The sequence below is a fragment of the Staurois parvus genome, unplaced genomic scaffold (assembly GCF_062004578.1).
Source record: "Staurois parvus isolate SC_StPar_1 unplaced genomic scaffold, SC_StPar_1.0 ptg000025l, whole genome shotgun sequence".
NCBI lineage: Eukaryota > Metazoa > Chordata > Amphibia > Anura > Ranidae > Staurois > Staurois parvus.
The window spans coordinates 14,133,127-14,156,790 of NW_028317821.1; the positions used below are offsets into that span (position 1 = coordinate 14,133,127).

The 23,664-nt window shown below is 42.2% G+C and overlaps 1 protein-coding gene across 3 annotated transcripts in view; it reads left to right on the plus strand.

The window, feature by feature from the left end:
- NEDD1 (NEDD1 gamma-tubulin ring complex targeting factor) overlaps positions 1-23,664 on the plus strand; it is a 101,089-nt gene that overhangs the window by 45,577 nt on the left and 31,848 nt on the right. For 2 of the 3 annotated variants that reach the window (XM_089651943.1, XM_089651924.1), the window contains exons 8-11: positions 7,857-8,010; positions 11,654-11,785; positions 12,668-12,715; positions 14,106-14,308. In XM_089651943.1, the coding sequence (XP_089508069.1) occupies positions 7,857-8,010; positions 11,654-11,785; positions 12,668-12,715; positions 14,106-14,308 (537 nt within the window). The remainder of the gene's footprint in view (positions 1-7,856; positions 8,011-11,653; positions 11,786-12,667; positions 12,716-14,105; positions 14,309-23,664) is intronic. The other variant, XM_089651934.1, reaches the window with a different exon arrangement.

Below are 23,664 nucleotides of genomic sequence, written 5' to 3' on the forward strand. Positions count from 1 at the left end.
CATTCACAGAGGTAGCCTGTAGCCACTTGTTATGTGGCTGTGTGCTTAGTCGTTGTCCTGTTGAAAGATGAACCGTTGTCCCAGTTTAAGATCCAGAGCACTCTGGAACAGGTTTTCATCAAGGATGTCTCTTTACATTGCTGCATTCATCTTTCCTTCGGTCAGGACTAGTTTCCCAGTTCCTGCTGCTGAAAAACATCCCCACAGCATAATGCTGCCACCACCATGCTTCACTGTTGGGATGGTATTGGACAGGTGGTGAGCGGTGCCTGGTTTCCTCCACACAAGATGCTTGGCACTCAGGCCAAAGAATTCAATCTTTGTTTCATCAGACCAGAGAGTGTTGTTTCTCATGGTCTACGAATCCCTCGGGTGTCTTTTTGTCAAATTCCAGGCTAGCTCCCATTTGCCTTTTACTGTGGAGGGGCTTCTGTCTGGCCACTCTACCATACAGGCCTGATTGGGAGAGTGCTGCAGAAATGGTGGTTCTTCTGGAAGGTTCTCTCTCTACAGAGAAATGCTGGAGCTCTTTCAGAGTGACCATCAGGTGCTTGGTTACCTCCCTGGCTAAGGCCCTTCTCCCTCGATCGCTCCTTTTGGCCAGGCGGCCCACTCTAGGAAGATTCCTGGTGGTTCCAAACTTCTTCCATTTACGTATGTTGAAGGCCACTGTGTTCATTGGGACCTTCAATGCTGCAGAAGTTTTTCTGTACCCTTCCCCAGATCTGTGTCTTCACACATTTCCTTGGACTTCATGGCTTGGTTTGTGCTTTGACATGCGTTGTTAACTGGGGTACAGGGCGATCTGTCCTAATATTGTGTGGGCTTTGTCTCAGACTGTGTAGACATGTTTAGGAGATGGGTGGGGGTTGTTGATTGTTTAAGGTTATGTGGCTGCATCCCATTGTTCTATTGTTTTGTCTGGCTTGGGAGCAAACTACTATGGGATTTATGTGTTTGTGTGTTAGCTTAGTGGGGGGGGGGTCTCCAGCAGACCTCCCTCCTGATGGGACTGTCTGCTGGCGAGAAGTTTGAATACCTGTGTGTCTCTGGTTACTAAATGTAGATTGCCCCGCCCTGTGTCATTATGCAGGGAGGGGGGATTGTCCCCTGAGTGTATATATCTTGTATCTGTGTTCAAATAATGTAGTCTACCTTTTGGTTTACTTCAAATCTGGTGTTGTCTGGATCTTGAGGTAACAATAGCCAGATTCACTGGTCTCGTGTTCCAGAGCCAGAGAAGCAGCTTCTTGACGGAGATACTCAGTCATGGGTGTCTGGGTTCTGTTGCAAGCTTCTTGCCTACTGACCATGGCCCTGGCATCTGAGGCGGCTCTATTCTTTAATGTGGGCCTTGGGGGACCTTAAGTATTTTACTTGGGATTCAAGTCCATGTCTCCCCAAAACGCACAGACTGAGAATTGGAGGTTTGGGGTCTGGGGTTTGGAGTCTCTGTGCCCAAACTAGCATTGACTGCGTCAACCCCCTCCTTTCCAGACTCGTAGATTCTGACTTAAGATGATGTTGATGTAATTAGCAAAACGACCTGATGTGAGGACTCTTGCTGTAATGTGTTTATTAAGGTATTAGGTGTTTACTATCTTCTCCCATTTGTGTGCCTACTAGGTGTGCATTCCCATTGTTAATTGAGTCACCTATTGTGGGTCTGTTGGAAAGTCCTCTTGGAGACTCCTACATGATGAAATTAGACTGATGTACACTTCACCTCGTTATCTAATCAGTGTGGGATGTTATATTTGTTTTATTGTTCATGTGGGGGCGTTGCCACTATTTGAGTGTATAAAAACTGTATTTCTGTTCAATAAAGAAATTCCAGTTTGCATCAAGCTACTTTTGCCTAGTCTTGGGTGCAGTGCCCAGCTATAATACCTTAGGCCTATGTCCCAGTGGTGAGGAAGCAGTTCTCTGACGGAATCACCCAATCTGAGTAACAGGCGTTCCATCTCGGGTGTATTTTTAAATGATCGAGACAGAATATCAACCAAAAGTCCAGAAAAAATACATGATACAAATGTTATAAATTGAGTTGCAGTTCAGTGAGTATAATAGGTATTTGATCCCCTACCAACCAACAATAATTCTGCCTCCCGCAGAATGGCTACTTGCTCATGTTGTACACAGACTAGTCAATCTAAGAAGGTGCTCCTAACGACAACTCATTATGTGTATAAAAGACACTTGTCCATAGAATCTTTCATTCAAACCTCACCACCATGGGCAATGACCAAAGAGCTGTCAAAGGACAACAGGGACAAGATGGCTGGAATGAGCTACAAGACCATCAGCAAGACAGCAAGAAGCTTGGTGAGGAGACAACTGTTTGGAGTGATTATTCACACAGTCAGCAAACAAACCATTGATAACACAATACGCCACCATCGGTTGAAATCCTGCTGCGCCTGCAAGGTCCTCTCCTGAAGAAGACACATGTGCAGGCCCGTCTGAAGTTTGCCAATTAACATCTAAATAATTAAGAGAAGGATTGGCTGAAAGTGCTGTGGTCAGATGAGGCCAAAATAGAGCTCTTTGGCATTAACTCGACATGTTTGGAGGAAAGAGAGCTCACTATGACCCTAAGAACACCATCCCTACAGTCGAGCACAGAGGTGGAAACCTTATGCTTTAGGATGTTTCTCTGCTAAAGGTACAGGCCGCATTGTGGATTCTGTATATACTGTTCCATTTTCTCTATCTTGACAATAAAAGTTATGATTAAAAAAAAAAAAAAAAAAAAGGTACAGGCCGACTTTGCTGCATTGAGGGACCAATGGATGGGGCCATGTATTGTAAAATCTTGGATGAGATCCTTCTTCCCTTAGCCAGAACACTGAAGATGGGTCGTGGATGGGTCTTCCAACATGACAATGACCCAAAACATACCACCAAGGCAAGAAAGGAGTGGCTCAAGAAGAAGCACATTTAAGGTCAAGGAGTTGCCTAGCCAGTCTCCAGACCTTTAGTCCTATAGAAAATGTATGGAGGGAGCTGAAACTTCGATTTGCCAGGCGACAGCCAAGAAACTTTAAGGATTTAGAGAAGATCTGTAAAGAGGAGTGGACCAAAATCTCTCCTGAGATGTGTGCAAACCTGGTAACCAACTACAAGAAATGTCCTACCTCTGTGCTTGCAAACAAGGGTTTCTCCACCAAGTACTAAGTCATGTTTTGCTTGGGGATCAAATACTTATTTTACTAACTGCAACTCTATTTATAACATTTGTATCATGTGGTTTTTGGTTTATATTCTGTCTCTATCATTTAAAATTCACCTATGATAAAAAATTATAGACCCTTTATTTCTTTGTAAGTGGGCAAACTTACATCTGCAGGGGATCATGTAATTATTTTCCCCACTGTATTAGTCAAGTCTTTCTATATTTGCTAATGCTTTAAGACCAGATCACCAGATGAAGATAAAAAGTCTAAAAAAGGAAACTAACACAGCCACCACATTTTAAGGATTGGTTTTTGGCAATCTCAGATACGTTTTTGACAAATTCCAATCTGGCTTTATGCTTTGTGTCAGCAGTTGGATCCTCCTGGGTCTCCTACCACAGCGTCCCTTTTCATTCAAATTGCGATGTATAGTGCGAGCTGACACAGTTGTACCCAAAGCTTGAAGGTCAGCTTGCATTTGTCTGGAAGTTGGAGGTTCTTTATCCACCATTCAACAATCCTTCGTTGCAATCTTTGATCAAGCGTTTCTTTTCTGTCTACACCCAAGGAGAGTAGCTACAGTGCCATGGTGTGTAAACTTCTTGACAATGTTGCACTCAGTGGACACAGGATCTCTGGAAATGGACTTGAGATTGTCCATGTTTTTCCACAATTTTTGTTCTCAAATCCTCAGACAATTCTTTGCTGCTCTTTCTCTTCTCAAACTGACAGAAATGTCAGTTTTTCACCATTTTAACTGGTTGCCCATGTGAATTCTCTTGTCAGCACCTGGTAATTGATACAAATAAGTTTATTTACAAATTACAGGAGCATCAGAAACTTGAAATGCAATTATTTTTTACAATTTTGAGAAGGTGCCAATTTTGTCTACTCCATTTTTGGGATTTTGCATGGAATGTGTCAGATTTAGCTTTTTGTTTATCCACTTTTTTGTGTCATACCAATAAAAACAAAAGAAATAAACATGAGAATGCCTAAACATTTGTAATTGCAACAATTTTCTGGACTAAGTGGTGAATTATCTTACAGAAATGCAGGGGTGCCAATATTTTTGGCCATGATTATAGTTGCGTTATGTGACAGCTGGATATCTATTATGAAAAAAGTACTTATGCATGCTATACATGGGTCGAATTCCGAACTAATTTTCGTTATAAAATGGGAAATTTTGTGCATTTTTGTAATCCAATGGTGCCACCATTAATTTCGAAATTCCACCAACCGAGCCTTCAACTTCACCTCATGTTGCTACAGAAAAGAATTTTCGTGGCCAAGAATTTTCTTTTCTTTCCAGGTCACAGCTCATGCTCATTTCTTTTTCGTTTAGATTTCCCGCATGATTCTTCCATCATTGATTCGAAATTCGTTTGTTTTTCTAAAACTTTCCAACATGCCCGATTACTCAACTTCGATTGTCACACGAAAATCGGCTGTTTCTGTGACCCTAATGGTGCGAAATTCGAACGAAAATTCTTAGAAAAGATTTTCAAAAAAAAATTATTATGGAATTCGACTCATGTACGGCTGGCTTTAGATTGTGGTGTTTGTGTGTGTGTATATGGATGATGGCACTATAAAAACAAAAAGAAAAGGGATAATGTCAATTTAAACATTATGTATTTAGTATCACTTTAACCACTTGCCCTCCTGAGGATTTACCCCCCTTAATGACCAGGCCTCTCTTTGCTACTCGCCGCTGCACTAATTCAACTGATAATTGCGCGGCCATGCAATGCTGCACCCAGATAAAATTTACGTCCTTTTTTTCACACAAATAGAGCTTTCTTTCAGTGGTATTTGATCACCTGTGCCCTTTTTTTATTTTTCACGCTATAAACAAAAAAAGACCAAACATTTTGAAGAAAAACGATATTTTTTACTTTCAGCTGTAAAAAAATATATAGTAAACTCAAAGTTGGTTATAAATTTAGGCTAAAATGTATTCTGCTACATGTTTTTGGTAAAAAAAATCCCAATAAGTGTATATTGATTGCTGTGTGTGAAAGTTATACCGTCTACAAACTATGGTATAGATACTGCAATTTACGCCATTTTTTTGCTATACAGCGCTGCGCTAGTTTAACGGACAATTGTGCGGTCATGCAATACAGTACATAAATGAAATTTACATCCTTTTTTTCCCACAAATTGAGCTTTCTTTCAGTGGTATTTGATCACCTGTGCATTTTTTTTTTTTTTTTTGCGCTATAAAGAAAAAAAAAAAAAAGGCTGACCATTTTGAGGAAAAAAAAACAATATTTTTGACTTTTTGCTATAAAACATGTCCAGTAAAAACAAATGTAAAAATCAAATTTAGTCATAAATTTCTGCCAAAATGCATTCTGCGACATGTCTTTGCTAAAAAAAAAAACCCAATAAGTGTAAATTAATTGGTTTACGTGAAAGTTATAGCGGTTACAAAAGGCGGGAAAGATACTGGGATTTTTTTTATACTAATAATGGCAGCGATCAGCGACTTATGGCAGGACTGCGGGACTGCGGTGGACATTCTGACACTGGGGGGGAACTGACTTGGGGTCACTGACATCCCCAGTGACACCAATACAGTGATCAGTGCAAAAAAAAAAAAAAAACACTGACACTGTACTAATGGCACTGGGGAGGAAGGGTTTAACTTTATTTACTGAAAGGGTTAACTGTGTGAGGGGAGTGTTTTACTAGGGGGCGGGGGTGTGTACTGCAGGGGAACACGCTGATCCGGAGAGAGAAACTCTTTTCTCTCCAGATCAGCTGCTCTGTGCCCAGAGCTGAATGTCCAAGACGTTGGGCTATGGGAGTTGCCTCAGGCCTGGTGCTGGCAGTGAGTGGACTAGCGGAAGTCCAGATGCCAGGACACAGTTTCTGGTCACCATGGCGACCTGGTGCCTGAAATTTGTCAACCCCCAACTTTTAATGTATACCTGAACTCAGATTGTAAACATTTTTCTATGTTAACCCCTTCACGCTTGAGGGTAAAGCAAATCTTAAAGCCTAAGCAAAATTTTACAACTTTGATGTGTTAGTAAAACCTTACATATCATCACAACTACTTTGTACATCCAGGTAAAATATATCTTGCTCTTTTTCAGGACAAATTGTGCTTTCATTTGGTGGTAAATGAAAGATATATCCCCTGATTTTTTTTTTTTTTTCCATTTTCTTGGCCCAAAATAGAAAAAAAAAAAGTTTTATTAATTTTAGCTGTTTCTTGTTGCTACCATAACCTACCACCAAAGAACAACCAAAAATACATTTTCCAGCTCTTGACGATCACAGCAATACCATATATGTGTATGTTATTTGTTGTTTGTACTTGTAGTACAGCCCAGAAACAATGGTGCTCATTTTGTTTTTCTACCTAAAATACACTACCAATTTAAAAAAAAATTAAATCCTGACCTTTTGACCCTGTCCTTGACCCAAACACTAACCCTGGCAATGAATTGAATCAAACCTTGATCTAGGTATTATTTTTTTATTTTTTTTATATTTCATTTATTATTTATTTTTTGTCTCTGCAAGTAGAGAGAGAGCGATACAACGTATCTTTCTCCTCCATTCAGAGAAAAGAAAAAACAAGGGGGACAGGCTTCACAGTGACTGATCACTGTGATAACCAATCAGAGGCTATCCTAGCGACCATGTGACCCGGAATCAGCAGTCCCAGGTTCTGATCATTAGAACAGGACCCGGGTATCTCGTGACACCCTGGTCTTTGTGCTGGGAGCATGCTGTGCAATGCGCTCTTAGCACAAAAACAAGTCGCAAATGTGCGGCCCCACGGATAAGAGCCCAGTTCTGTGAGGCTGCATATTTGTGTTACATTGGTGCCAAGTGGTTAATAGAGAAAATCTGGAAGTGTTAAATCACATTTATAAAAATAAATTTTTTTTCACCCCTCATGAGTTGGGCATTTTTTAATTTCTCTTGGAAATAGTGTACTTTCTGCCATGTGAGGGTGTTTGGCACTCCTGTGCCTACAGCCTCCATATAGCTAAATATCTGCAATGTGAGATTATCTAATGCATTGTTTCCCTTGTTTCAGTTGCAACATCCTTTTAAAAGTATGCAAAATCCCAAGTTACCCCAGTCTGATATGTGAGAAACTTTAAATGTTAATTGCCAATGGGAAAAAGTGAGCCTGGCACAATGCATACAACCACCTTGATTAAATTAACATCACATCCCCCTATATGTTACAATTCCTCCAGTCCATTCTTTAAACCAACCTTTTAACTCCAGCAGCTCCGTAGAAGGTAGAGCAGGAATGGAAGAGCCAGGATTCTGTCCTCTGCTAAATGCTGTCTGTCCTAGATCAGCTTCATAAGTTGCCATGGTGCAGGCGTGCCAGCCACCCAACACAATAGCAGCAAATGGCCAGCCCACACAAAGGTAACACAAGGCACTGATCCACAGCAAACTTGGTCCTGTGTTTGCGGCACCCCATTTGAGAAATACTGCTTTAGGGCACTGGTGTCAAAATTGCTAGTCTTAAGAGATTTGAAATGAGATTTGTTTGTCACTATATGCATCTTCTTGCTTTTTGCTTCATTTATTCTGTGCATCTAAACCTAAAATGTAATAAGAGTACAAAGAAATTAGAAATGTCAACATAAATAATTCCTCCATGCTTGAATATATTATGCTTTATGATTTTAGTCTAACAAGTCAAGTAAATCGTCAGTGTCGTCCAGTGTCAACAAGAAAGCAACTTCTCTTGTTGGTGGAACACATTCATTTAAAGACATACCTGCTCAGACACAGCCAACCACAATGGTGGAAAATAGGATCCAGGAGATTGATGACAATTCTGGTAAGATTTATTATGTAGTTTTATTATAGCAGTACTTCTCAGTACCCCTTCCTTTTTGGTAACTTTGTTTTAACCAATGTGGTTGGTAAACAGAGCTATGTTTGTACGTGTGTGTGTGTGTTTTTCCCAATTGTAAGCCATTGGTTTAGCCTGTGCGAATTATAATGTTGAAGTATAATTCCAGTCAAATTCTAACTAAGGCTAAATATACTCCCTGTTCTATCTACCTTGTAAAAGAAAATATGTTTTATACTTTTGTATATGTGTTAAAAAAACAAACAGAAAACGCCCCATAAAACAAATGCCCACACACACGAAAAAAAACCCGAAACTAATTCTAATATGTAGCAGCCGTCACTAAAGGTTACAATAGGAAAACTCCTGGAAAAAACAGTGCAGCGCTTTAAAGATATATCCCTGTGACGCAAACATAGATTTTACCTGTAAATAAACACCAAATATAAAAAAGAAATGAGAAAGGAACAACTCCAGTGTATAAGGTGTGACAGGTTTCACATGAATCATTATATCATGAATAAACAAATAGATAATACAATAATCAATCAATAGTGCTAAAATATACATGTGCCCAATTCATATAGTTTTTATATCCATTTAACAAGTCCCAGAGCGCAGCAAAACTTTTCCACTTTGTCACCAGCAGTCTGCAATCCTCCACTTCTATGCACTCACCAGAGGGATAAAATACAAAAGGTATGTATTCTAGCCAATGCTGTATGACCCAGATATTTATGTCACAGGGATATTTTAATCGCTTCACTGTTCTTTTTCCAGTATCACTAAGGAATATTGACATTACATCACCATCAGTAGTTCCCTACCTTAGACCCATCATAGAGCAGCAACACTATTGGTCAAGTCAGGAAGATCATCCGCACTATTGGGTTCAAAATGCATCCAATAAAGAAACGAGTGTGTCCTTAGAGGAGAAAAACTCTCTGGATTGGATCACGATGGTTAATTTTCACCCACCCTGCCATCTGTTGCGTTTGTTATGCCAAGAAATATAATCTGGCATTGGCAACTGCCAGCCCACCACCATCCTTGGGAAGCTTTAAAGCACTTAAAATGATCCTGGCATTCCCATGTTTTCATATAAGTTTTTGAAAACATATTTGTCTAAACGTGTTGGGGTATCCAAACTGGGGAGGTGTGTAACGTATAAAGATGCTGGAGCATCCACACCACTGACAGTAGTAATCTACACCAAGCAGCATGGAAAGATATTTAGATGTTCTGCCACATTAAGAGATGCCTCCACTCCCAAATATTTCAAAGATGTTACCAGCTTTATTTGAGAAGTTGCTACTAGGAAGAGCTCTCTATTGGGATCTAGAATCATCACAAGCTTGTCCCAATTAATGGAAAACCCAAAGAATCTTTCTTCTGCAGTAATTGGGGAATTACTGCAATATGAGCGTGTGTGGGATCACCCGCGTACATCTTATCTTCCCCCAAAGATCTCTGAAAGCCCACTATTTGTGAGGACTGTTGAATAGCTGCAGCCAATGGTGCTAAGGCAAACAGCAGGGGAAACTGGTTCTGAAGGCCTCCCATTAACCTGTATAGGACCTCAGAAGATGCATATAGGAGTTTAAAGCAATTTTTAAAATATTTGCAGAACGAAATTTTCATAATACCTTCGAAAGGCAATTCCATTCTTTACTATCAAAAGCCTTGGCTGCATCCAAGGAAAGTATTGCGTTGTTGCCCAAATTAATGGTCGAAGTTTGCAAACTTTTATAAACAAATGCTGAATATTGGAAGCCGTGGATCTAGTAGATGTAAAACCAGATAGATCCAGGTAAGGGTAGACAATTGATTGGCTAGTATTTTAGCTAAAACGTTCATGTTAGCCTTAAGTAGTGAAATTGAGTGATATGATTTCGGTTATAAGAAGTTTTTTATCTGGTTTTAACAATACAACTATCAAGGGTTCATTCATAGAATGCCGTAATGAGCCAACTTCAAATCCTTCAGTGAACACTGCCAAAAGGTCAGAGAGCAGAGATTCCTCCTAAGTTTTTTATATCTCTCTAGGCAACCTGTCGGCTTTTGGAGCCTTGTTATTAGGAATAAAGGCGACTGCTTTCTGCAGCTCCTCCAAGGTAATAGGGGAATCTAATAGGGAGCAATCCACCTCCAATAAAGTCAGTATAGTCAAAGAATCCAGAAATTGTTGTAGATCAGATATTTCATAGCATAAATTGGGCCTCGTGCACACTGCTGCTCCTAAATATGAGTTCAGGAGCGTTGGCTTTTTTTTTTTTTTTTTACCCAAAGCCCCTGAACTCCACTCAAAAGTTTAACAGCAGCTGAGTGTAAGAATTATCAGGGAGTTATCTGACAGACCCATAGCAGATTATGCCACATTAATTATCAGGTAGATTATACCCAATGCTAAATCAATTCTCGACATAGACGTGTGTTCGAGAAAAGCACAAAAAACATTCCTCAGCCACCAAATATCATTTAGACCTATTTCTTGAAGAAAGTGAGCAAAATGGGTAAGGGAATTAAGAGTAGGGTGATCAACCACGTTATACTGGTCAAGTACAGAATTTGAATAATTATTAAAATCCCAGAGGGCCATGATAGGGAGATATGGTTTGTCCATCAAAAATTGCAGGAAGCCTTGAAGGACATCTGAGGAATACAGAGGAGGAACGTAAACATTAGCTTTTATACATGGTTGACAATAAAGAACACAATATAAAAATGTCATGCCCCAGATTATCCAGCTTGGCCTGTTTGCAGGCATAATCCACGTTATTGTCCAAGAGCACAACAAACAAAACACTGTTCTCTATAAAGGCTAAGGTGGTGAAGTTGGGGGTGGATGGATAAGAGGTCTAAATTGCAACGTGTATAGAGTCTTAAACGCTAGGTAACTAGCGTATGTCCACTGAAGATTTATTAGAAGTGACAAAAAGGAAATAGATATGCACTCACATTTTTTTTAAATCATAGGAGCATGTCAAGTTCTTTGTATCTACAGAGTTCAGCAGGGCAGCGGCCTGGAACAGCAGAGTAGTTGCTGGGCTGTTGCGCTACTCTGCTGTTCCCAACTGCTGCCCAGCCAAACTCTGCAGATACAGAAAACTTGACATGATCCTAAGATTTTAATGTGAGTGCATTTTTATTTCCTTTTTATCGCTTCTAATCTACGCTTAAATGGCGGTGTAATGGATGTGCGTACTGGGCACACAAATAGCTGTGTGTAGCAGCCATTTTGTTCATATCACACGTCTCCTATTCCAATTTGGCATAAGAAGGCATACCACCGAGACCTTTTCCTCTCTCCCCCTCCCTCCCTCATTTCAGCTCATACAATCCTCAAACGCTTAGCTGCTGCAGACAACCCTTATCAGTCTGGTAATAGGACTAACAGGATGTAAACCCCAATATACATTGGGTTTTAGAGATACCACCCATCTGATGGTTTAGATTTCTTCTTCTTTAGAGCTGATGTGAGTTACTAAAACTTTTAAATGAAACAGGCCCTCTAAAATAGGCCTGTGTTGTACTGTATGCAAGCAGATTTTCACTTTAAGGTTCAAATTCTGTTTACCTCTCAAATTATAATGTACTGTTTTTTGTCTTTTTTTTTTATTCTCTCAAGGAATGCCACGTAGCACAAGTCTTGATGTTATACCATCAAAAGAAACAGATTTTTCTAAAACTCCAGATTTGAAATCTGTAGATTCATTTGGACGAAGTAGTTTAGGTGATATATTCTCTCCTGTCCGTGAAGGTAATGTCCTTTTCTGTGTGTATATATATTATAGCAATAAAATTAACATTTTTGAAAATATTTTGTAAATGTAATGAAATGTCTTTTGGAATTTTTTTTTTCAATGCACCAGGCATTGTATTTGATTGATTGCTTTAATTTGGACTTGAGGTTTAGAATGTTTTGTTTCTTGTATACGTATAGTTTAGTGTGTCTGTCTGTTTTTTTCCCTTTAAACAATAGCCTGTTTTTTCCCTTAAAAAATTGCCTGTAAATGTAAAGTTCTTTAATTCCCTTCCTGTTTTCCTAACCTTCAGTTTTAATATGTAGGTCCTTCTCCCAGAAAGATATACAGTGTGGCTTGGTGACAGCTGGTGGCTGGTTGCCACTGGAAGCTATTATGCCTCCACCTAATGGAGCCTGTGATCTCACATGTTTTACATGAGAAGCAACATTTTGATAAGTTTGTAAACTTTCCTGTTGGAAAGGGGTCAGACTTTTTTTTTTTTTTTTTGTTTAAAGTCCCATTTAGAGATTAGGTATTCCATAACTAGAAAGTTAGTGACTTTTTGTTGTGTAAAGCTAAAGCAAAATACCCTTGTGCTCCATGCACACTAGCTTAGAATAACACTGCTCCTAGAAGAGGAGTTTAGCGTTTTTCCTGTAGAAGCAACTGTTCTCCTATGTTTCCATGCACATTTAAGTCTAGAGGCATTTTTTTAAGCTTGGCGTTTAGAGGCAGAAAAAATCCCCTCACCTGTTCTGGCAGAAGAAAGCACTGAACTTCTAGTACAAAAAACTGAAATGTACAGCAATTACAAACCAAACCATTCTTCTCACATGAAATCAAAATGATAAAAAATAAACCTAGTAAAAAGTTGTTTAATAATGTTTTAACTTTAGATGCATCACACTTTAAAGGGATGGATGAGCTCACTTCTAAAGGAAATGGTATGTGGACTCGTTCTTACTGTACAATTTTCAAGTGCTTTACACTATTCTTTTTTTTTTTTTTTTTACAATTTTGTTTTTATTTCTTCCCTATTTTTGGTATTCATTTAGAATGCTCTTGCAAACAGAGAACCCTGTTAAAAAAAAAACAATCTTTAGATATTTTGAACTTTTATAAAGAAATCTGTTACTAAGGGACTTAGAAAACAAGCAGCGTATTTTTTTACATGGGAGAGTAGGTTGTCTAAAGATAAGATTGGTTAATTATTATTAAATTTATTTGCTGCTGGAAAATGTTGAATGATTTAACCGCTTCCCAACTGCGCTATAGCCGAAAGACGGCTACAGCGTGGTTGCCAATTTCTGGGAGGGCGTCCATGGACATCCTCCCAGAATGCTCCCCCAGCGGTGCGAATCCGGTGCTGTCGGTGATCGCTGTGCCCTATGGACTCAGCTGATCGCATAAGATAAAAGGCCAATCACAGTGGCCTTTTACCACACGGTCAGCTGTGTCCAGTGACACAGCAAATCACAATGTAAATACAGTTGCCGGTTATTGGCTTCACTTTCAGCGTGAGGAAAATCTTCCAATAACGGGCAAATGTGACAGGGGAGATCTGCACTAATAACGCCCTGATGATCAGTGCCGCCTATCAGTGCCCATCATTGCTGCATATCGGTGCATCATCAGTGCCTCATCAATTCCCAGTGCCTCCTCATTAGCACTGGCTCATCAGCGCTACCTATCGGTGCCCATCAGTGCTGCCTCATCGATACACATCAGTGAAGGAGAAAAATTACCTGTTTGCAAAATTTTATAATAGAAACAAAGAAAACTTTTTTTTTTTTTATATATATAAATTTTTTGCTTTTTTTTTTTTTTTCATTTACAGTGGCGATTAAATGCCACCAAAAGAAAGCTCTATTTGTGTGAAGAAATTATAAAAATTTCACATGGGTACAGTGTTTGTTGCATGCAAGTGCGACAGCGCTGAAAGCTGAAAAGTGGTCTGGGCAGGAAGGGGGGGGGGGGTGGCGTCAAGTGCCTGGTAGGCAAGTGGTTAAACAATTTGGAGCCTGTGGGCGTGACGTTTGCTGTATTTAATAAGCTGACTCATGTTACTGATGGTGTTTTGTGGTGTGTGGCCAAGTATGCTCCTGGTGAGTATTCCAGTGAATTTAGTTGAAGGGGCTTTATAAATGTGATGAAACTGACAATCACTGATTTTGTTTTTTAAATATGCACACAAGACTGTAAATGCTTAAGTTTTTGTCTGATATCAGTTTGTCATTACTGTTTCTGTAGTTTTTTGATAATTTTAGTTTTATATTTGTCAAGGCTGTTTTTATTGTAGCTGACTTTATAGATGGTATATTCTTTTACATTTAGATCTTGATTACTTGGCTCAGTTGAATTCAGTGCCTGCCACAAGGCGACATCCTGTTGGTGCCAGTTCACAAGGAATGCATTCCTCTCCGTTGCACTTAATTATTGGAAGCCCAATTAAAGAAGAAGATGAGCCCCAAGATGTGGAGCTTAAAGCAAGAAGACCATATATTAAAAAGCCAGATTTAACAGAAAATTTTAAACCGGTAACACATAACAGCTTTTTTTTTTTTCACTTGTTTACTGCTTAAAGGAGAAGTACAGCCAAAGCTCTTTTGACTACTTCTGTGGATCACAGGAGTGCAGTTAGTCCTGCACTCCTGTGACCTGTTTCAGCTGACAGCAGGCTGAAGTCACTCAGCTGGTCCGGGCTAGGAAATTATCCCGAATTTAAAGTCTGTATCCACCCCAGAGTCTGGAGCGGCACCTGGCTCAGCCTCTCAGTGAGCCGCTGAGAGCTTGAGCCAGCCAATCCCTCCCCCGTCCACAGCCCAGCGCTCCAGTTAGTGACAGTCACTGCTCTCTGCACACACTTGGTTCTCACACATAGAGCCAGCGGGGACAGATGCAGCACCATATTGATCTGCATCCACCTAGAGAAGTATAATCGAAGGAAAAAACCAAAACCCATACTTCTTTTAAGCCTTGTAAATAGGTTGTTGTGTTGTCACTAAAGGCATACCTGCTCTGTATTTTAGTAGATTTGATTTCCTTTCCTTTCTGCTAAGGACCATAACATTAGGAGGAGGTTAAGTCTACAAGATAAATGCAATATTTTTCTTTGTCTTTATTCCCAGAAATATTATTCCACTTAGCATAGTGCAAAATAGGCATATAATGTTTTTTGCTTGAGAAAAGATCAACCCATGGCCAGCCAAGGTCTTATTCGAATGTACCATTTCATGGTTATCCCTGTTTTGCCTGCTTGTGTTTTAAATGACCATTTGTTCAGTGAAAATTGTAGATGTACTCTGTTCTACAAAACAAAAAAAATTCTCAGGTACCTCTGCCTGGCCCACTATCAGGTAAATGCCACATTCATTTTTGCATTAAAATAACATGTAATATTTATCGCAGAAGCACGCAATTCGACAAAAAAGTGTTAATTACCGCATTTTCCTTTTGGCAATATTTAGCACATATTTTTACACCTTATTTTATTGCAGGCTGTACCTCCCAGCGGCAACGGTATTATTACTGCTGCTAAATGTGACATCTCCAGCTCAGGAATACTGGTTGTCGGCCTATAACCAACGTGCTAACAACCAGCAACCCTCTGGACCATACCAGACCATATGCTGTCAACATGTGGGTGGGGTGGTGAGTTTCAATTCCAGACGGTGACTATGTCCTTGGGGTCTGGCACTGGTTCCTCCTCTAGCAGCTGCTCTGTGAGCCCAGCAGCAGCCATTTTCTTGGTGTCTGGCTCTGTTGTTCTCAGGGCTTTGGTGGGTGGTGATATAGCTGCCATTTTCTTCTAGCTGCGTGAAGGCCTTCCAGCTCCCGGCTTCTGTTCATCAGGATGGCTGTTCTCAGGCTTCCTGATCAGGCAGTGTGGGCTCCTTGTTACTCTTCAGCCTGCCTCTCCTGCTGGGGGACTGCTGACCTCTTTACTTTTGCCTGGTGTGGTTAGTCCTGGTGGGATATTCCTCCTCCCTGCTGGCCTAGTGTGCGATGTCCTTTCAGGGTTCCCTTGTGACCTTCCTTGGAGGTGCCTTCTCTGTGGGTCCCTTTTGGAGATGGAGTCTCAGGATCAAGTTTCCCCACCTGATGCCCCTCCTTGAGGCGGCAGCTCCCTTGGGGTCTTCTGTTCCCATTGACTCACTGACGTGGCTTTTTCTGTGCACAGTTTTTCGTCCCCCTGGATCTGCAGATAAGGGTTCCAAGCCCTGCAAGGCCCCCGCAGGTGGTACCAAGTGCCCCCTGGACTGCCAAGCCTGTCAAGTTCTACTCAGCATAAAGGTGCGCCCCCCCACTCCTGTCCAGGGCGGGGAATCATTTGTGCTGGTTTGAAGCCCCGTGAACCTCCTTGATTTCCAAAAAGTGGGTCCACGAGTTGATCCTTTTTGGGTACAAAATAGAATTTCAATCCTATCCTCCAGCTCCATACAATGCCTGCAGGTGAGCCGGAGAGAGGTGCAAGTTGGAGGTTTTTTTTTTTTTTTGTTTTGTTTTTTTTTACCTCCAACTTGCACCTCTCTCCGGCTCACCTGCAGGCATTGTATGGAGCTGTGCAGGACTTCCTATGTCAAGGGGTGATGGTCCGGACATGGAATGTTATTGGGGGTTATATTTTAACTTGTTTACAGTTCCGATAAAGGAAGGATGGTTTCACCGGATCCTGGATCTCAAGGCTCTGAACTGTTCCGTGCAAGTGCAGAAGTTCCAGATGGAGTTCATTTGGACCATGGTAGCCTCCCTTCGCCAAGGGGATTTCCTGGTGCCGATAAACATCAAGGATGCCAACCTGCACATCCCCATCTGTGTTGGGCACCAGCGCTTCCTCCGTTTTTTGTGGTTGGAGAGGAGCATTGTCAGTTTGTGGCACTAACCTTTGGTCTTGCCTCTGCACAAAGGTGCTTGCTCCAGTTTTGGCTTTGCTGAGACAACAAGGGATTGCCGTGATTGGTTATCTGGACATCCTGCTTCTAAAAGCAGAGGCTCTCTCGGCTTTGGAGGACAACGTGGTGATCACAGGCAGCTCCTTGCAGGATTTCGGGTGGGTCTTGAATTTACAGAAATCCACTCTGATCCCAACCAGGAAGCTGGATTATCTGCGCTTGGTTCTGGACTTGGTGTTGGCCAAGGTGCTTCTTCCGCTGGACAAAATCCGGAAGCTTCAGTGAGCGGTTCAGCTGCTGCTGGCAAAGCAGGGATGAGAAACTAATACATCTCTTCGTAAAAGCAGCACTTTTACACACATTGCACATAGGCACAAAATTAGCCCCTGATCACGCTAGATGTTAACCCCTTCCCAGCTAGTGTCATTAGTACAGTGAGTGTATACTGTTATCACGGATCACTGTATTAATGTCACTGGTGATTTCAGAAAGCTCTATTAGTGTGAAAAATTATATAAATCTTGTTTTGGGTACAGCGTTGCATCACCGTGGAATTAAATTAAAGTAGTGCAGTGCGGTATAGCAAGAAATGGCCTGGTCATAAGGGGGTAAAAATCACTGGAGTTCAGGTGGTTATATAGATATAGATAGATAGCTATAGATCGATATAGATAGATATAGATATCTCTTGATCCGAATGGCTGTCCAGCTGATTGATCACTCCCTGTAAAAGTCATTGATTGGCTATCCAACTGTCCGACCACTTTTACAGGGCTTGGAAAGATGACTGGCTAGTAAAGCAGCCAATAAACCCAATCTTAGTTTGTTTTTTTTTTGGAGGTCAGAGGAGACATCTGAGGAGACCCCAAATGTCTGCATAAATAGAACTTTTCACTGCCCATGCTATCACAAGGGATGTTGTTCATTTCTTGTGATACAAATAAAGTTGATAAAGTTAACATGGGAAATTAAAAATAAACTCAGCTTACAGTGGTAATGCAGAGCAGTGACCTCATCCCCTCTGCTGGCTAGTGGAGAGGCCTGAAGACTAATATAATACGATATTTTAAGCATTGTCACATAGCAAGTTTTATGTACATATAATTCTTTTTTTTTTATTTTTTTTTTTATTTTTTTATATAGTATTGCGCTGCATTTTTTGTATATTAGGCCTGAAGACTGGCACTCGGAAATTAGTGTGCTGTAAATTGTCTCCAGTATTGCTCCTGTTTCTTCCTGCTGGAGGCAGCCGTATTGAAGCTGAGAGGGGTCACTTATTGGAAAATCTTCACCTCTCCATGGTCCCAGCAACTGTCACGTTCTGTAATGAACATGTACATTTCCAGCCTTGACTGTATGTCTTGTCTTGGATAGAGGAATGTTAACAAAATTACACTTCTGAAGTCCCTAGTGCTGTCCCTTGAGGGAGCAAGGGAGTTACAATAAGACACTATCCTTGTTTAAAGTGGAATTTCACCCCAAAGGGAAAGCTCTGCTTTATGTTCTCCTTCCTTTTGACACATTTTTTTTCTTTTCTTTTTTTTTTTTGTTTTTATGAGGAGCATTTACCTAGTTTTGATGGGTTCAGCTTCTTTACCCACACCACAGCCTTCTGGGACATGTCACAGGTTTCAGAAGGCTGCGGGGCCATTCACAAAGTGCAGCGTGGCTCTGGCATGTGCAGTGGGAAGTCACAAGGGGTCACAACCAGCTTCCGTTAGTAAACATACTGGTGCCAGGGAACCAGAGACTGGCAAAGAGTGGCCTGGGTGAGGACAGTGCTGAATCCCTGCATGTCCTTTAAGTCAGCAGCTACAGTATATATAGCTGATTAATTTTTTTTTTTTTTCTCTTGCTAGGGTGAAAATCTTAACTCCTTTCTGTCTCCCTGACATCAGAGTTTGTCCTGTCACCTCACCTGCTTTTTTTTTCTCCCTCCCTAATTTTGTGTTTGCTGCACACAGTCTGTGCCACTCCTGTAGCTTTCTTCTCCATTCAGCAACAGGTAATCTTAAAGCTGTCAGCTGATTAGCCTCTAGTGGCTCTGACGTTTGCCATTGGTGCATTAGTTTCTTTCACCTGGTGATCCAGCCAGTAGGTCTGATATTTTTCAAGTTCCTTTAACAGACCAAGCTATCCAGCAAAATTGTCAGTTAAAAGGTTTATTAGTAACCATATTACACTGACAGGAATGCTTAAAATCGTCAGTTTTTATGTTTCTTGTTCAAATAATTTTATTATTTTAACATGGAACAGTACAAAATAATAAGCAAAAGTATGGGTCATTGAAGGTGTACATTAATTGCACAGTAAGAAACTCAATAATACAAGGTCAGGCATCACTAATAAAGAGGACTATCAAATGGCAGTTAAGGCCTAACAGAATGGGGAGGGGGGGGGATGGGAAGGGGCATAGGGCTGCACGGTAGGGGGAGAAGGGGGAAAACCGCAGTATGGTTAAGGAATGGTACCGTCAAAACAAAAGACGCAGATTATGGTTTAAAAAGGGAGTCATCAAAATTGGATGGGAGGAAATGCTCTACCCAGGGATTCCAAATCTTCTTGAACTTAGGGATGGAATCTCGGATAGTGGCTTCTATTTTTGCGTGAATCATTGCCTGAGTGACCCTATTTGAAACTGCAGTCGTACTCAACGAGGGAGATTTCCATGATTTAGCGATAACCTGCTTGGCTGCGGTGGTGACTTGTAGAATGAGTTTGAAATGCGCCTTAGCGATGCCAGGTGGTCGCAGGTTAAGAAGCGCGATTAATGGATCGGGATAGAGCGTTACGGCACCGAGTGTAGATAATTTTTTAAAAACCTCCACCCAAAATGCGTGGACGATGGCGCAATCCCACCAAATATGAAAAAATGTACCCAGGTCTGCGCAGCCCCTGAAACAAACTGAGGGGTAATCGGGTATATTTCGCAATTGTAGCCGGGACTAGGTACCAGCGGGTCAAGACTTTGTAATTGGTCTCCAGGGCCACAATATTCTGCGACGACTCTTTGGTATTGGACCAAATAAGGTCCCAATCTGAGGGGTCAATCTGCCGTCCTAAATCCACTTCCCATTTATTTGTATACAAGGAGAACGCTGAGGTAGTTGAAGTTGTGAAGAGGGAATATAAATAGGAGATGAGGCCCTGTCTATGGGGGTCCCTGAGGCAAGCTCGCTCAAAAGGTGACAAAGTAGGTGTTGGGTTGGGTGCCGTAGTGTACGGAGCAAAGAAATGCTTCAGCTGCAGATACCTGAATATCTCAGAGGCAGGGAGGTTATGGGATTCACACAGTGAGGCAAAGGATTTAAATTTATTCCTGCATACGAAGTGTCGGGTCTGGGTGAGACCAGCCATAGACCAGCGAGCAAAGACATGTGGTGCGGACCAGGCTGGGGGGGAAGGCTGGATTTCGAAGGTATGAAAGGAGGGGATTATGTGGTGATTGTAGGAGATAACGGGACTGCAGTTTATCCCAAAGGGACAAAAAATGCGAGGTAATGGGATTCGCAATTGTGCGGCGATCAACACGTCTCAGCCAAAGAAGGTTTCCTGTACTAAAGGGGTCGCACTCAATGGATTCCAGAATGACCCACTGCGGGGTTTCATTGGTAGCATGATACTTTGGCAATTGTGCTACATGCGCCGCTTGGTAATACTTGCTAATTTCAGGGAGGCCCAGACCACCATGAATTTATGGTCTGTATAGAGTAGAGCAAGGAACACGGGGGGGCGGACTTTACCCCAAACATAGGAGGAAATACGGCGCTGCAATATGCGAAGGTAGTGAGAAGGTACTGGGATAGGGAGAACTCTGAAAAGGTAAAGGATTTTGGGGAGGATCGACCTCTTCACAACAGCTATCCTGCCCAGCCAAGCCAACGGAAGGAAGGACCATTAGTGCCGTTAGACGAGCTAGCATAGGAATGTAGTTAGCTGTATAGAGACCTGAAATATGCGGGGTGAATTTTATACCCAAGAAGGGAACAGAGTCTTGCGACCACGAGAACGGCAGGATCAATTTTAGATGGTTAAGTTCATTGGGTGGGAGCGAAATATTAAGTGCAAGTGACTTCCGGGGATTTATTTGGAGGCCCGAGAGCATCCCAAACCTATCAAGTAGATGAAGAAGGGTAGGTGTGGATGTTAAGGGGGAGGTGAGAAAAAGTAAGACATCATCTGCTAATAAGCACAGTTTATGTGAGGTGCCTCCTATCTCAAGTCCGCGGATATCCGGGTCAGTCCTAATCAATAGGGCCAGCGGTTCTATAGCTAATGCGAAAAGCAGAGGGGATAGGGGACAACCTTGTCTGGTGCCACGCATAATTGGTAAATGAGCAGATCGATGCCCTAAGTATTTTATCCTGGCCGAAGGGCCCTGGTAGAGAGAAAAGATCCAGGTTAAGAAATGCGGGCCAAAACCCCATCGGCGCAATATATAGTGTAGGTATGGCCACGAGACAGTGTCGAACGCTTTCCGTATGTCCAAGGACAAGAAGCAAGCAGGAATATTGCGAGTTTTGGCTAAGTGTGCTAAAAGGGATGCACGTCTGACGTTGTCCCCCGCTTGTCGGGTTGGTATGAAGTCGACCTGATCATTGTGGATTAGGGATCCAATACATGTATTGAGGCGAGTAGATAGGATTTTAGCCAGGAGTTTAACATCTACGTTAAGAAGGGAGATTGGTCTATAATTGGACCATTGCGTGTCATCTGAGTTCGGCTTGGGTGTCATAGAGATGTTGGCTTGCACTGTATCTGAGTTAAAGGTATGGCCTGAAAGTATGGCGTTAAACGCATTAGTTATAACAGGCGTGAGAATGGGGGCAAACTTTTTATAATATGTGGCAGAAAAGCCGTCGGGTCCTGGGCGTTTACAGGGCTTTAGGGAATTGATAGCATTTAAGGTTTCAATTACTGAGAGAGGTCGCGCCAGTGCTCCTAAGTGATTCTCAGCCAATTTCGGGAAAGGAAGGGAAGCAAAAAGGGCTTCGGCCTGGGAAGAGTCAAAGGGCGTGGAGGTAAAGTAAAGGCGCGAGAGATGCTTGTGGAAGGTGTGCAGAATCCGTTTGGGGTTGCTAGTGAGATTCGCAGTTGAGGTCCGTAACCGTATGGGTCTAACAGTTTGGTCTAGTTTACGGAGAGAGAGAGCAAGGAAAGTGCCAGGTTTATTGGCTTTAGTGTAGAATTTGTGTCGAGATCTGCGGATGGAGAGCTCGGCTTGGTCCGTGAGGAAGAGATCCAGGGCTAGACTGGAGTGCTCGAGAGCTTCTTTGTTAGCAGGGGTGGGGGAAGTTTGGAAGGCAGCATGGGATTGGTCATAAGCTTGTTCAAGGAGAAGGCGTTTCTGCCTCCTCTCTCTACTCAGGAAGGAGGCTTTGCTGATACAGAGTCCGTGAAGTACCGGTTTGTGTGCTTCCCATAGTAGAAGGGGGGAGATATCAGGGGTATGATTTAAGGAGAGATAGTCCTTAAGCGCAGCTGCTTTCTCTGAGCAATAAACTGGGTCAGCCGGCAGGCTTTCGTTAATGATCCAGGAGGGATCAGGGGGAGCAGGGGCCAAAGAAGCGATGGTAGTGACCACTGCACAGTGATCCGACCAAGGGATCGGTAGGATGTCAGAAGCTAAGATGCGGGGGATAGAACTGGCGGTCATAAAAATATGATCTATTCTCGAAAAAACCTTATGTGGGTGGGAGTAAAAAGTATACTGGCGTTTAGTGGGATTGATTTCCCTCCAGGAATCGACCAATGAGTAATGTTGCAGTATGGATTGGAAGGAGTGGTTGGGGGTGTGCGGAGAAGGTGATTGTGGGGATTTATCTAGAAAGGGGTATATTATATGGTTAGTCTCCACAGATTATGAGCGTGCCTCGTTTATGATGATCTATAACCGAGAAGAGGTGGGAAAGGAACGGCAGAGGACCCTGGTTTGGAGCGTAATATATGTGGCTATGGTGACCTCAAAGTCCACCAATTGCCCAACTAGTATGATATAACAACCCTCAGGATCCTTAATCTCAGTATGTAACTTAAAAGGAGTTGTACGGTGAAGGGCGACTAAAACCCCTCTACACTTAGTGGCAGCAGAGGACGCGTAGACCTGTGGGTAACGAGGGCCAAAGAATTTGGGAATAGAGGTAGGAGTGAAGTATGTTTCCTGAAGACAGACTATATGCGCATTATGCGACGCAAATGAGCGGAAGGCTTTGTTGCGCTTCTGCGGGACGTTAAGACCCTGAACATTCAGGGTGAGAATATTCAAGGAACCCATGGGTAGAGCAAACAATGGGTAAGCGGATAGTGAGGTACCATCAAGAGGAATGTTATGTCAATTTGGCGCAGGGAGGGTATGCGGTTACTCGAGCTAAGCTTTAACGTGCAGTCGTATGCGAGAGCAAGGGTGGGGATGGGGGAAGGGGAGGGTATTCTATGATAGACACTGAAGGACATAAAAACCCCAAGAAAGAGGGGGAAAAAAGAAGAAAAAAAACGGTCCCCGGGAGCACCCAAAACCTGGTGGTCCGGGGAGCGGATGTAGCCCAGGTGGTGTAAAAAATGGAACACCAAGGGGGCTAGTGGTGAGTGCGCAGAAACGCAGGCGGCTAGGAAGACAGCATGTAGACAAAGGCATATTAAAGTGATCCTGGTAGGAAGAAAGCATCAAAATCAACAAGCAAAAAGCCCGCAGAGCCTCGGCACCGGTGGCCCCGGTCAACCAGGCCCAGCCCCAGAGAGGCCGGAGCCAAACCAACCGAAACGCCGGAACCGAGGGTCCAATAGGCGAGGTAAAGGTGCAATAACAGCCCAAACATGGCGAACATCAAACCAAACAATAGACCAATATGATTCCCAACCCGGGCAGCATGTATCTGGTGCTGGTCAGGCGTAGGTAAAAAAAAAACAAAAAAAACTGGAGCCCAACAGGCCAGTATAAGGATACAAGGGTGCAACGACGGCAGTCAGGTAGACAGTCAATTGACTAAACCCTGTGGGTGTGG